This window comes from Medicago truncatula, chromosome 7 (genome assembly GCF_003473485.1).
Source record: "Medicago truncatula cultivar Jemalong A17 chromosome 7, MtrunA17r5.0-ANR, whole genome shotgun sequence".
Taxonomy (NCBI): Eukaryota; Viridiplantae; Streptophyta; class Magnoliopsida; order Fabales; family Fabaceae; genus Medicago; species Medicago truncatula.
Window position 1 is genome coordinate 36,810,039 of NC_053048.1, and position 11,576 is coordinate 36,821,614.

At 29.0% G+C, this 11,576-nt stretch overlaps 1 protein-coding gene across 1 annotated transcript; it reads right to left on the reverse strand.

The window, feature by feature from the left end:
* Positions 1-10,072: 10,072 nt before the first annotated feature.
* On the reverse strand, positions 10,073-11,329 carry LOC11411307 (zingipain-2). Its single transcript, XM_003624049.3, has 2 exons — positions 10,863-11,329; positions 10,073-10,731 (listed from the first exon to the last, which is right to left on the reverse strand). The coding sequence occupies exons 1-2, from the start codon at positions 11,287-11,289 to the stop codon at positions 10,136-10,138; spliced, it is 1,023 nt and encodes a 340-aa protein (XP_003624097.1). The 5' UTR covers positions 11,290-11,329; the 3' UTR covers positions 10,073-10,135.
* Between the last annotated feature and the right edge of the window lie 247 nt (positions 11,330-11,576).

Consider the following 11,576-nt stretch of genomic DNA (forward strand, 5'->3'; position numbering starts at 1 on the left):
ATAATAATCAAATTTTGGAATTTAAATGACATTGATGAAAAACATATTTATTTTATGAAAAACATGACATTGATTCCCTTGATTGAAATGTTGTTTATATAAAGATGAAATTGATCCCATCGTATTGGGTCAACAATTTAGAGTGAATCTAATTAGTATTTGTTTTAATATAAAGTCTATTTGATATGGTCTGTTTTTTAGCAGATAGTTGAAGGTTTATGTTTTATAAGGTCGTTTGAATAAAAAAGACTGGTTTGATAATGATCAATTTATTACGAGCTTATAACTTATTTTTTGAGTTTATAACGGTTTGTGATAAGTTAATTCAAGTAGCTTATAACATAAAGTTCATAACTTAGCACTTTATATCTCAATTATACACCTACAATCTTAATTGAGGTATTAAATTAAATGCACAATTTTTTATCATTTAATTTTTTATAAACAACTTCAATCTCTAATTTTACCAAACAATATAAATTTAATCAATTTGTAGGTTTTTTTTTTTACCAAACATTAGATTATTTTTTAATGTACAACCTTCAAGTTATTCTTGTAGGTTTTTGAATTAATTAAATCAAGTTTGTGCTACTAATATTAAAATAGAACATAACACTTTTTAAATTAGAATATATGATTATTTGGGCATGAATAAAGCCAATATCCTAATAAAATAAAATAAAATAAAAACAGAACACACGAACCTAATGTTGTATGTGTTGTGTTATATAAAGGACACAAACGAATTTCAAATTTGCGCCTCTATTGTTATGAGTTATGAGATTTGGTTCCCAAACATTTATCTCAATACCTCATCTTCATCATTTTCTTCTTCATTTTCTTCATTTTCATCTTCTCATAACTCTTGTTTCATAAAAGTTATGGCATTGAAGATGTTGTTTGTTGTGATTTTGATTGCTTTATCTTTTGTTGTTGAGATTGATTTTGGATGAAAGATCATGAACAATAATGAAGGCAACATCATTGCTTCAGGTTACATTTATGTTCTTGCTTCAGGTCTTACACTTAATGAACATCTCACTGCTAATGTGATAGATTTTCTCAATATTGAAGGCAGTACATGATCTATGAATATTTGCTACTAGTTCAAATTTCAACATAGACACTCTACCACTTCCATTTTCAAATAGATCAATAAGTCTAATTAGGTAAGTAATTAGACATGGATTTAATTTATGTTGTTCATTTTCACATACATTATGTTTATAACCGAAGTTTACGTAGCGATTAATTGATGATGATCGAAGTTTAATGTAAATTTGACTCTACTTTCTATCTTCAATATTTTCTTTACATCAATTTCATGGTCTATGGATGTAGTGGATCGATATGTGTATTTTGATTTTTAATAATTCATTTGGTTGATAGTAAATAATATCTTAGTTTATTTTTAGAATACATGATCGGGTAGATTTAATCATCATGAAACAATTGTTCCTATAATGTTCAGTTTTGGAAGGTTCTTGTTAGAAGCATCTTTTTACATATCTTTTCATAATTGAACCAATTGTTCTAGTTTTTAGTTTGTTCAAATATTTTCTATAGTTTTCCTATGGATGGAAAACTTTGATATTTAAGAGTACAAGATTTTAAAAACTTTAGAATAGGATAATTTTTTTTATTTATTATACATTATATTAAGAAAGAAAGTTATAGAGCTAAATTGGGGCAAAAAATATTTAATTTGATTGATAAGGATGAAAATTGTAACTCATCAAATGATTTGAGATGTAAATTTCATTTGCACAATAAACACCATGTCATTGTTTGTATGAAAACCATTACCTTTGACCTTTTAGAAAAACATAACTAGTTTGATCAAAAAGAGAACCGAACACAAAAAAAACAGACCCCATATTTAATCAAACAAAACAAATGACGCCATGTGCACTAATATTTAAATAAAAAATACCATGAAATGTATTCCAAACAATAAAATATTTCATTAACAAATAGTGAATGACTTTCCCAATTAAAATATGAGATACGATATTTTTATAATTGTTTTAATATAGAGTATATATATTTTGTATGATATGTTTTTGACCATATAGCTGCAAGTGTATATTTTTTAAGGTTATTTGATTAAAAGACTGGTTTGATATTGGACAATTTATTACGAGCTTGTAGCTTATTTTTATGAGTTTATAATATTTTGTGATGAGTTAATTCAAGTAGCTTATAATATAAATATTATAACTTATCATTTTATATCTCAAGTATACCTCTACGATCTTAATTAGATATTAAATTAAATGCACAATTTATCGTAATTTAATATTTATAAACAACTTCAATCTCTAATTTTATCAAACACTGCGAATCTAAACAATTATCTTATCCTATATCTAGTATAGTTTAAATTATAAGCCATCCACCATGTTAAAATTCTTTTACAACTTTTGAACAAATTAAATTGAATAGAACATAACACTTTCTATATTACAATATCTGATTACTTGGGCTTGGATAAAGTTCATACCCACATTTTTGAAAAAATAGAACACGCTAGCTTATGTTGTATGTGTTGTTGTGCTATATAAAGGACATAAACATATTTGAATTTGCGCGCCTTTTCTTTTCTGAATTTTGAGATTTGGTTTTCAAACTTTTCTCTCAATACTTCATCTTCTGCTTCATTTCTCTTACTTTTTGTTTCATTTCTTTCAGGAAAGCTATGGCTATGAAGTTGTTGTTTGCTGTGGTGTTGATCATTTCAATTACCTTTGCTTCATTTTCGTTTGCTGGTAGGAGTGATCTTGGAGGAAAGATGATGAACATGTTTAAAGGCAACACCCTTAATCCTAATTTCATCTACACTCCTACTGCGTCCCCACGTCTTACACCTAATGAACATGTTTGGAGGAAAGCTATGGCTATGAAGTTGTGTTTTCTTTTTCTCTCTTAAAAAAACTTCTTCTGATAAAACTTCAGAAGCAGTTTGTGAATGCTTCTGATGAAATGATCAGAATCAGATATGCAGCGGAAAAGATCAAAGCAGAGAAAAGAAAAGCAAGACACAAGCAGTTATCCTGGTTCCTTCCACAAAACGAAAGTAGTCCAGTCCCCCTTGCACTTCCAAGGAGATTTCACTATAATCACAAAGATTACAAATGCTCAATACTCTCTAAGTATGAGACTTCTCAAAAATGCTCAAGCACACACGCAAGAGTCTTCCAATGCTCAAGCACTAAGCAAGAGTCTTCTAATGCTCAAGCACGCATGCAAGAGTCTTCTGATCAAACAAAAATACAAAGAAATAAGTTTGACTTGAACACTTGATATACAATCAGTGGTGTTCACAATACAATACAATAAAGACTCTAGACTTTTGAATTTCTAAGATGTATCAAATCAGTGCAGAAATTCAGTGTGCTTTGTAGAATCAAATTGACAGAGTTTTGGCGCTTTTTAACTTGTGTATCTCTATCTACAATCTTCAAGTCTTCACTCCTTTATATAGAAGCGTGAAAGAGACGTTGAGATGATTAGCACGTCTAAAGAGTCGTTGAGTTCCTTTGATCATTCACCAGTAATCCTTTGCCTGATTTGGGTGTAGTCCTTTGAAGAATTAGCTTCAAATTCATTCCCATCTTGAATGAACATTTCTGCAGGCATGGCTGTTTTTCTTGTCTTGTAGCGTGGACAAAAACAGAGTAGTGGAGGTAGTGGTTGTACACTTGTACTTTGTCAACTCTGTTAACGAAGGACAAGTACTTAGTTTTCTCCAAATGACTGTTGATGTCTCCCTTTCAATTCTTCGTTCTTCTTAGACAAGGTTGAAATGTTAAACAGCTAATTTGAATCTCCAGTTTAAATTTACGGATCAATTGTAGCTTCTGGTGATGATTTCGCTTATGATGAAAACCTTGCTTCTGATGACCATCTGCTTCTGATGAGCTTCTGCTTCTGATGACCTCATCACTTCAGAAGCACTCCAGCTTCAGACGCAGTTTTCTTCAGATGCTTCGAATTCATTTGCTCTCCATTGTTCTTCCAAGATCTATTGAAATTACTTGACTTGCTTTTGGTCCTGTACACTTGAACAATTATTAGCGATAACCAATTGACAATTTTTAATACCTTGTTATCATCAAAACTCATTAAGGTTCATTGTGAAACACATTTTGTTCCAACAATTTGGAATATAGATAGATAGTAATTATTTGCAATTTCAAATAGAATAAGTCATTAGACATAGATTTAATTTCATATATGTTGTTAATTTTCATATAATAATGTTTATAAATGAAGTTTATTGTAGTAGCAGTTAATTGATGATAATAAAAGAAAGTTCAATGTAGATGATTTGTTGTTTGACTCTATTTTATGTCTTCAATGTCTCATCAATATGTTTTGTCTTCGACAATTTCGTAATTCACAATGCCGATTTTTATATTTTGACTTTAGATATTTCATTCGGTTAAGCTAATTCTTAGATGAGTAATTATTTATTCGGTGGATTAGTTGGATCTGAGTTGATTAATCATGAAACACTTATCCTCCAATTTTCAGTTTTGGAAGCTTCTAGTTAGAAGTAACTTTTAAATTATCTTTTCATAATTGAACTGATGATTCTATACTTTTGGTTATTAGTTAAGTTTATTGAAATAATTTTGATAGATTTTCGGTGGAGAATTATGAAGAAACTTTGATTTAGAGTAATTAGTTCTAATAAAAAAGTGGTTAAGTATGATTGTGGTTCCTATAAATATACCAATTTTTCGTTTTAGTCTCTCTAAAAAATTTCTTCAACTTTAAGTCCTCAAAAAAATTTCATCTTCACTTTTAGTCCATTCTTTAAAGTAAACTCATATATATAATTCATATTTTTAAATAAAATTTTGCAGAAAAACTCATTATTTTTATAGGGATCAAAAACATATTTAACCCTAAAAAAAATTGATTAGGATAATTTTGCAGTTTCACTTTTAGGTATGTAAACATTTTAGAAAAGCATAACTTGTTTGGTTAAACCAAAAAGAAAAGAAAAAATAACCACAAAGAAAACAATTACACACGTGCACACTGATGTTTAAATGAAAAATAGTCGCGTAAATTCACTTTGAAATAGAAAAAATAAACTTTATTAGCAAATCTGGAATGGATTTCATTATAAAAATACAGTCAAAGTACGGTCCACACAGAGATAGAGGAACAATTTTTGTATTTTTTAAGGGATAAGTATGAATATTTTGGAATTCATGATCGAGTATATTTAATCATCACTAAACAGTTATTCCTCCAATGTTCAGTTTTAGAAGGTTTTAGTTAAAAGTATCATTTTAAATATCTTTTAATAATTGAACCTAATGTTCTAGTTATTAGATTATTCACATATTTTCTATGGCGTTCATTTGGATGTAAAACCTTAAAGTAAAAAATTCTTAAAAAAACTTTAGAATATGATAGTTTTGTCTTTATTATAAAATTCTATTAAAAAACAATGTTATAGAACTAAATTGGGAAGAAAAATACTTAATTTGATTGATAATGATGAAAATTGTAGCTCATCAAACAAAGTTGATGTTATTGCATTTGCATAATTGGTTGCAGTGGTAAACAGTAGACCTCATATTTAATCAAAGAAAACAAATGACGCCATGTGCACAAATATTTAAAGGAAAAAATACCATGAAACCAATCTCAAACAGTAAAATATTTCGTTAACAAATAGTGAATTACTTTCACCATTAAAATATGAGATACAATATTTTTATAATTGTTTTATAACAACCTTCAAAATAATTCTATGTTATATTTTCATCTTGTTTTACTTTCTCTTACTTTCCCTGTGACATTCATTATTTTCTACCTAGGTTACAACTTGCTTTGTTATTTAATATAGTGTATGTTTGGTAAGTTATGTTTTTAACATTGTTTTCCACATAGATTACAACTTGCTTTGTAAATTTACTATAAAAAAGTTTAAGTTTTAATATTTGTATGTTTGGTATGGTATGTCTTTGAGCATATATCTACAAGTTTATGTTTTATGAGGTCATTTGACTAAAAAAGACCGGTTTGATAACAGTCAATTTATCACAAGCTTATAACTTATCTTTAGGAGTTTATAAAGGTTTGTGATAAGTTAATTCAAGTAGCTTATATAACATAATTAATCTTATAACTTATCTCTTTATATCTCAAATATACCCTATCATCTTAACTAAATATTAAATTAAATGTTTTTTTTTGTTATTTAGTATTTATAAACAACTTCAATCTCTAATTTTACCGAACACTACAAATCTAATAAATTAGCTTATCTGATATGTATTATAGTTTAATTTATAAGTCATCCACTATGAGCTCATCAACCAGCTCAATCGATGGATGACTTAATGTTAACAACCTTCAAATTCTTCTTTTAAGTCATCCAAACAATAAATTATTTTTTAATGTTTAGCCTTCAAGCTCTTCTTTTAAGTTTTTGAACTAATTAAATCAAGTTTGTGCTACTAATATTAAAAATAGAACATAACGTTTTTTGAATTAGAATATGTGATTCTTTGGGCATGGATAAAGTCTAAATCCAAATTTTTGAAAAAACATAACACACGAAGTTAATGTTGTATGTGTTCTGTTATATAGAGGACATGAACAAATTTGAAATTTTTGCAAAAATATATACAAAAAATACTCATAATATTAAGTAACAAATAAAATAAGGAGGGATGGATATTATAAAGCACGCATCATAATGTCTATAATCAACTAGAACTCTCCTTTTATGTTCCTACATATCAAAATTTTCCAATGCGTTTGATCTCCTAAACAATAAGTGTCGGGCAAAAGATAAAGCAGTAAAAGACGGAAAAACATAATAAAAGATAAAATAACATAGAATAAACTTTTACGGTATTGTATAATATTTGGTCTTATACAATTTTTGATGAACAAACAACTATTTTGATATTTTAGACAACTTATATGCGAGACAAAAAATTATGCCGTGTTTTAGTGAAGGACAAGAATTTTAGTTTTTGTTTTGTTCCATGCCATATCTTTAAAATACTTTTACAAATCAAACAATATACAACTTAAATTATCTTATTCTATTATTCATTTTTTAACAAATCAAACACACGTGTCCTCCAACTTGTACTCTCACCTTGCCCCAATAACTCCTTCCCTTACTTTGTTTTAAAAAACACCTTCAAATCATTCACTATCATAAAAGCTCACACTATGTTTTCAATCGGTAAGAACACTCGTTCTATCTTGCCACATACAAAACTCTGTTCTCCTCCAACTTCTTTCTCCTCAAATCTTTTATCCACTCCTCTTTAACTAACTTTTTATCTAAAGCTTTGTTTTCAAAAATGTTAAATACATTTACCTTCACCACATAAAAATTCGGTCACCTCATAAAAAATCCTCAAACTCAACACTTTATATCCCACCATACCGTTCTTAACACAATCTTTCACAAAAAAAAGCCCCACCATACCTTTCTTATTCTTTCAATTCCTTATTCAATATTTGGTACATCTTCAAAATCTATTTCAATTTTAGACCAAATTGCATCCTTAAATCCTTTAAGTTTAACCTTTATGATATCAATCCTTTTAGTTTTTTTAGTTTCAATTTGATCCTTTATGTTAGTGAAATTGTGCATCTAGTCCTTTAAGTCATAAAATATATGCACCATTATTATATTTCCATCAAACTCAATTAAAAAGTGCTTATGTGGATGTGTATTGCTAAGTTGAGAACTCTAAATTCCCCTCTTTCAAAACTAGAGCTCACAAGTATATTATTCCGTCTTATTTTAAAATAAAAATCATTCGATTATTTAATTTATAATGTTGTTGATGAAATATTTACCTCTAAAATTAGGATTGAACTAACAAACAATAAGAAGAAAATGTAAATAAGTAATTATGTTTGGTGTCATAAATAGTGTTTGACCTTCCACCTCAATGTTCATTGGTCATATAATAACTTCTTGCTCTTGCTCTCATCATCAGCATCAGCATGATGACGACTTCTCTTGCTCATGAAGAAGAGGAAGGTTTTGATGACTACTTCAACTACACTACCGTTCTACCTGATCCTTACCAGCATGTACCAGAGGAGAAGCAGCATCCACTCAGGGTTGTAGCATTCGTCCTCTTTCTGCAGTTGCTGATGCTTTTCTGAAGAATGGATGATTCTAATGAAGTGATAGATCTACTATATATACTATGGTGATATGGTTCCACTTTTTGAAATAGAATAAGTCATAATAATAGACATGTTACGATTTGATTTTACTTGTTGATATCTACGCAAACATTATAGATCCAGTTAATGTGTATAATTACAATTCACTGTAGTGGATTAATTCTAGTAGTTCTTTGTGGATACTTATGAACAGATCTAATCAATGTTTGTATAGTTTGAATTGATATTCACTGTAGTGATTGATTTGACAATATTAGTAGTAGCTACTAGCTACAATTTGTTTGATCTGTTATTCATCGAGTTTTTGAATAAGTATAGTGTTTGAATTTGAATTCCTTGATTTTGTTGAATTGCTGTGATTTGCTTCATATGTTTGAATTTGGAAGGTTCTAGTATCTGTGTTAACTTTACCTTTTCATAATTGAAACAAGGGAGAAGAAATTAGAAGGAAACATGGAATGAGTTTTTGCAATATGAGAAATCCAAAGGAAAGAGTTTCATGTGGGGTCCACTCAATTCTAATTAAGCTTTTCATTGTCTTTATTTATTTTTTTCGGTCACAAAATTAATGTCATAATGCAAAAGGGAGCTTTTGTTTGTCTTATTAATACCAGTAGTAGTAAAGTAGTAAAACTAATAAGGAAAGGAAAATAGTACAACTAAATACTAGTAGTAGTAAAGTTGTAACAAGGAAAGGAAAATAGTACAACAATTAACAATGTTTGGTTTTACTTCTAAACCCATTCTAGATGTGTATAATAATTGATTATGACGTGGTTGTTGTCGAGTATAATTGTTAAGGTCTCGAGAATCGATTATACGTGAAGGTAAGATTTGTAAAATTTTATTTTAAAATTGATTTTGAGACACAAATTTATAGTTTAATTCACTTATATAAATGTATATAAACATAATTCACTTAGTCATAATCACTTTTAGCCTAAAATATATCAATTCTCTCTACCGCACAACCAAATACACATTAAGGCAAAACTCTTAAAAGTATACACTCTCCGTCCGAGTGAGTGGATAACGGATTTAAGTTGATAAATAACTAATGTATTTTGATCTATAATATAGACCAAATATATCATTTATTTAATTTTTACTAGTGATTAGATGATGTAGCGGATAATCGATATGTTAGTTTATAGTAGATAAATTTATTGTGAATGACTTTTTTTTTCTTCTTCGAAGGACGACATTGAATGACTTATGAATTAGCTCATAGGTAATAGAGGATATAGTTGGTTGAATTTGTAGTGTTTGATAAAAGGAAAATTCTATGGTGAAGTCATAAGAATGACTTTTTTTGATGAAGTTAACACTATAATATCAAAATTGTAATGAGTAACACCCCACTGTTTGTACAATGACATCAAAAGTTCAGTCCTCATAGTATCATTAATTCATCAGATTAACAAGACTACACTTAATCTAATTTTATCCTACCTTGCTATAAGCGTAACACCCTACAAAGTGTAACACTTAAGACTATCACATAATATCATCAACGTTGTTCGCATGTTAAAGATTCCAACGATAAAATAGTACCTGTAAGTCCAAGATGTTGCAAGCATTACTAGATGAATTACTATTGATCATTAATCAGTAATCAACAATTTAAAAATGAATCAATCGTTAAAATCAAAATTAACTTTATCAAAAAAGTCAATTTCCTGACTGCACCGTAGAAGCTCCCTTGATAAAATTCATAGACTCAATTATAAATGAAGAACAAATCATAGTAAATGATATAAAATCTAATCATAAAATATATTCTAATATAATAAATAGTAAATGATATTAATCATAAGATTAAAGTACTACTCTTAAGATATATAATAACAAAGATATTCTATAATATCCTAATATGCGATCATTAGAGACATAAAAATAGAATTGGAAAGCTGTCCACTTAGAGATACAAGGTTGGATTTTTGTACTACACAATGTTGTTGATATTTGGGTAAGAAGCATCCATCGGAATGCCGCATAAACCTTCTTTTGCATCTATGTCTCGCTTCATTCTTATATATCTCTTCTCTCCCCATCTAATGCCCCATGAATTCTTTACTAACCAATATTTAGTACCGTCATTCGATGTACCATAACCAACTATTATTACAGCATGGTTTGGCTTAGTTCCACATTCTCCTGTAAATATTCCACTTGAGTAAAATCTGATCATACCACTTATATCGATACCAACGGAAACCGGTTGATTGGCCACAACTTTAAGCAGTGAATCCTCACTATTTCTAGGGACTTGCTCGTAGCTCTTAATCTGAACTTGGCGACTAACCTTCTTACTATTATTTCCTTTAACTCCTCTGTACGGATAACTTGCTTCTGTGGCAATTCCACCGTTTTCTAAGACGAATTCAAAAGCATCAATCAAATAACCACCGTTGCATCCATTTGTCCAATTACTTCTGACACGATCCACAAGTTCTTGTTCAGAAAGGGACACTAAATTTCCACTAGTTATTTGTTGGATACCTTCTAGTGCACCCACAGCAGAAAATGCCCAGCAACTACCTGTAATTATTGTTACAAATTACAAAATTAAATAATTAAGAACAAATAAATAGTTATGAACTATATATGAGATGAATTAAACTAGAGTACTGAAACAAAAAAAAAAAAAAAAAAAGTGTCTTTTATGTTACCACATTCTCTTTGATTCTTGACTGGAGTAACTGCTCCACGTTTCCTCCAGTCTACGGCAGCAGGAATATCAGTGATATTTTTATACTTAAATAATGACGACGTTGTTGGTTCAAGTTTCCTCTTCTTGAACCCATCATCGGAAGGCTCGGTGGGTAGATCCGCAAATCTATTAATGGTAAGTTTGTAGGATTTGTTCCCTGCAGCATTAAAGGAATCAATGTAGGCAACATTGTGTTTGAATATTTGGATGTGCTTTTCCTCCTCTGCATCATCCTTGTAGATCACTCTATACTTTATCTTCCAGTGCTTGTATCGTTCTGATAGTGTTAAAGATTGATCATTCTCTTGGTTTTGATTGCTTGGAAACATTACCCAAATTACTATTAGTATGTTGATTAGAGTACAAAGACTCTTGTTTTTGCCCATCGAACCGTAAGCAATTTTGGCTACATCCAAACTGTGAATCAATAACCTCAATCCTTACTAAATAAATATTAGAGAAATCAATATATATAATAAAAATAAATCACGAAATATACGATTGCAAAATAACTCTACAAAATATACTACTACTATACTTCAACATAATATATATCGAGATTTTATAATGATATAATATCTTTTTGAGAGAATATTATAAGATATGTTAAAATTGTAAAACTAAAAATATATAGCTATATAGAATGCGCTCCTCATCAAAAGATATTATATCA

Excerpts from the sequence above, each read along its gene's own strand:
- LOC11411307 (XM_003624049.3), bottom strand. The coding sequence starts at position 11,289 with ATGGGCAAAAACAAGAGTCTTTGTACTCTAATCAACATACTAATAGTA. Across the intron at positions 10,732-10,862 it reads CAAGAATCAAAGAGAATGTG|GTAGTTGCTGGGCATTTTCT; the intron begins GTAACATAAAAG and ends CAATAATTACAG.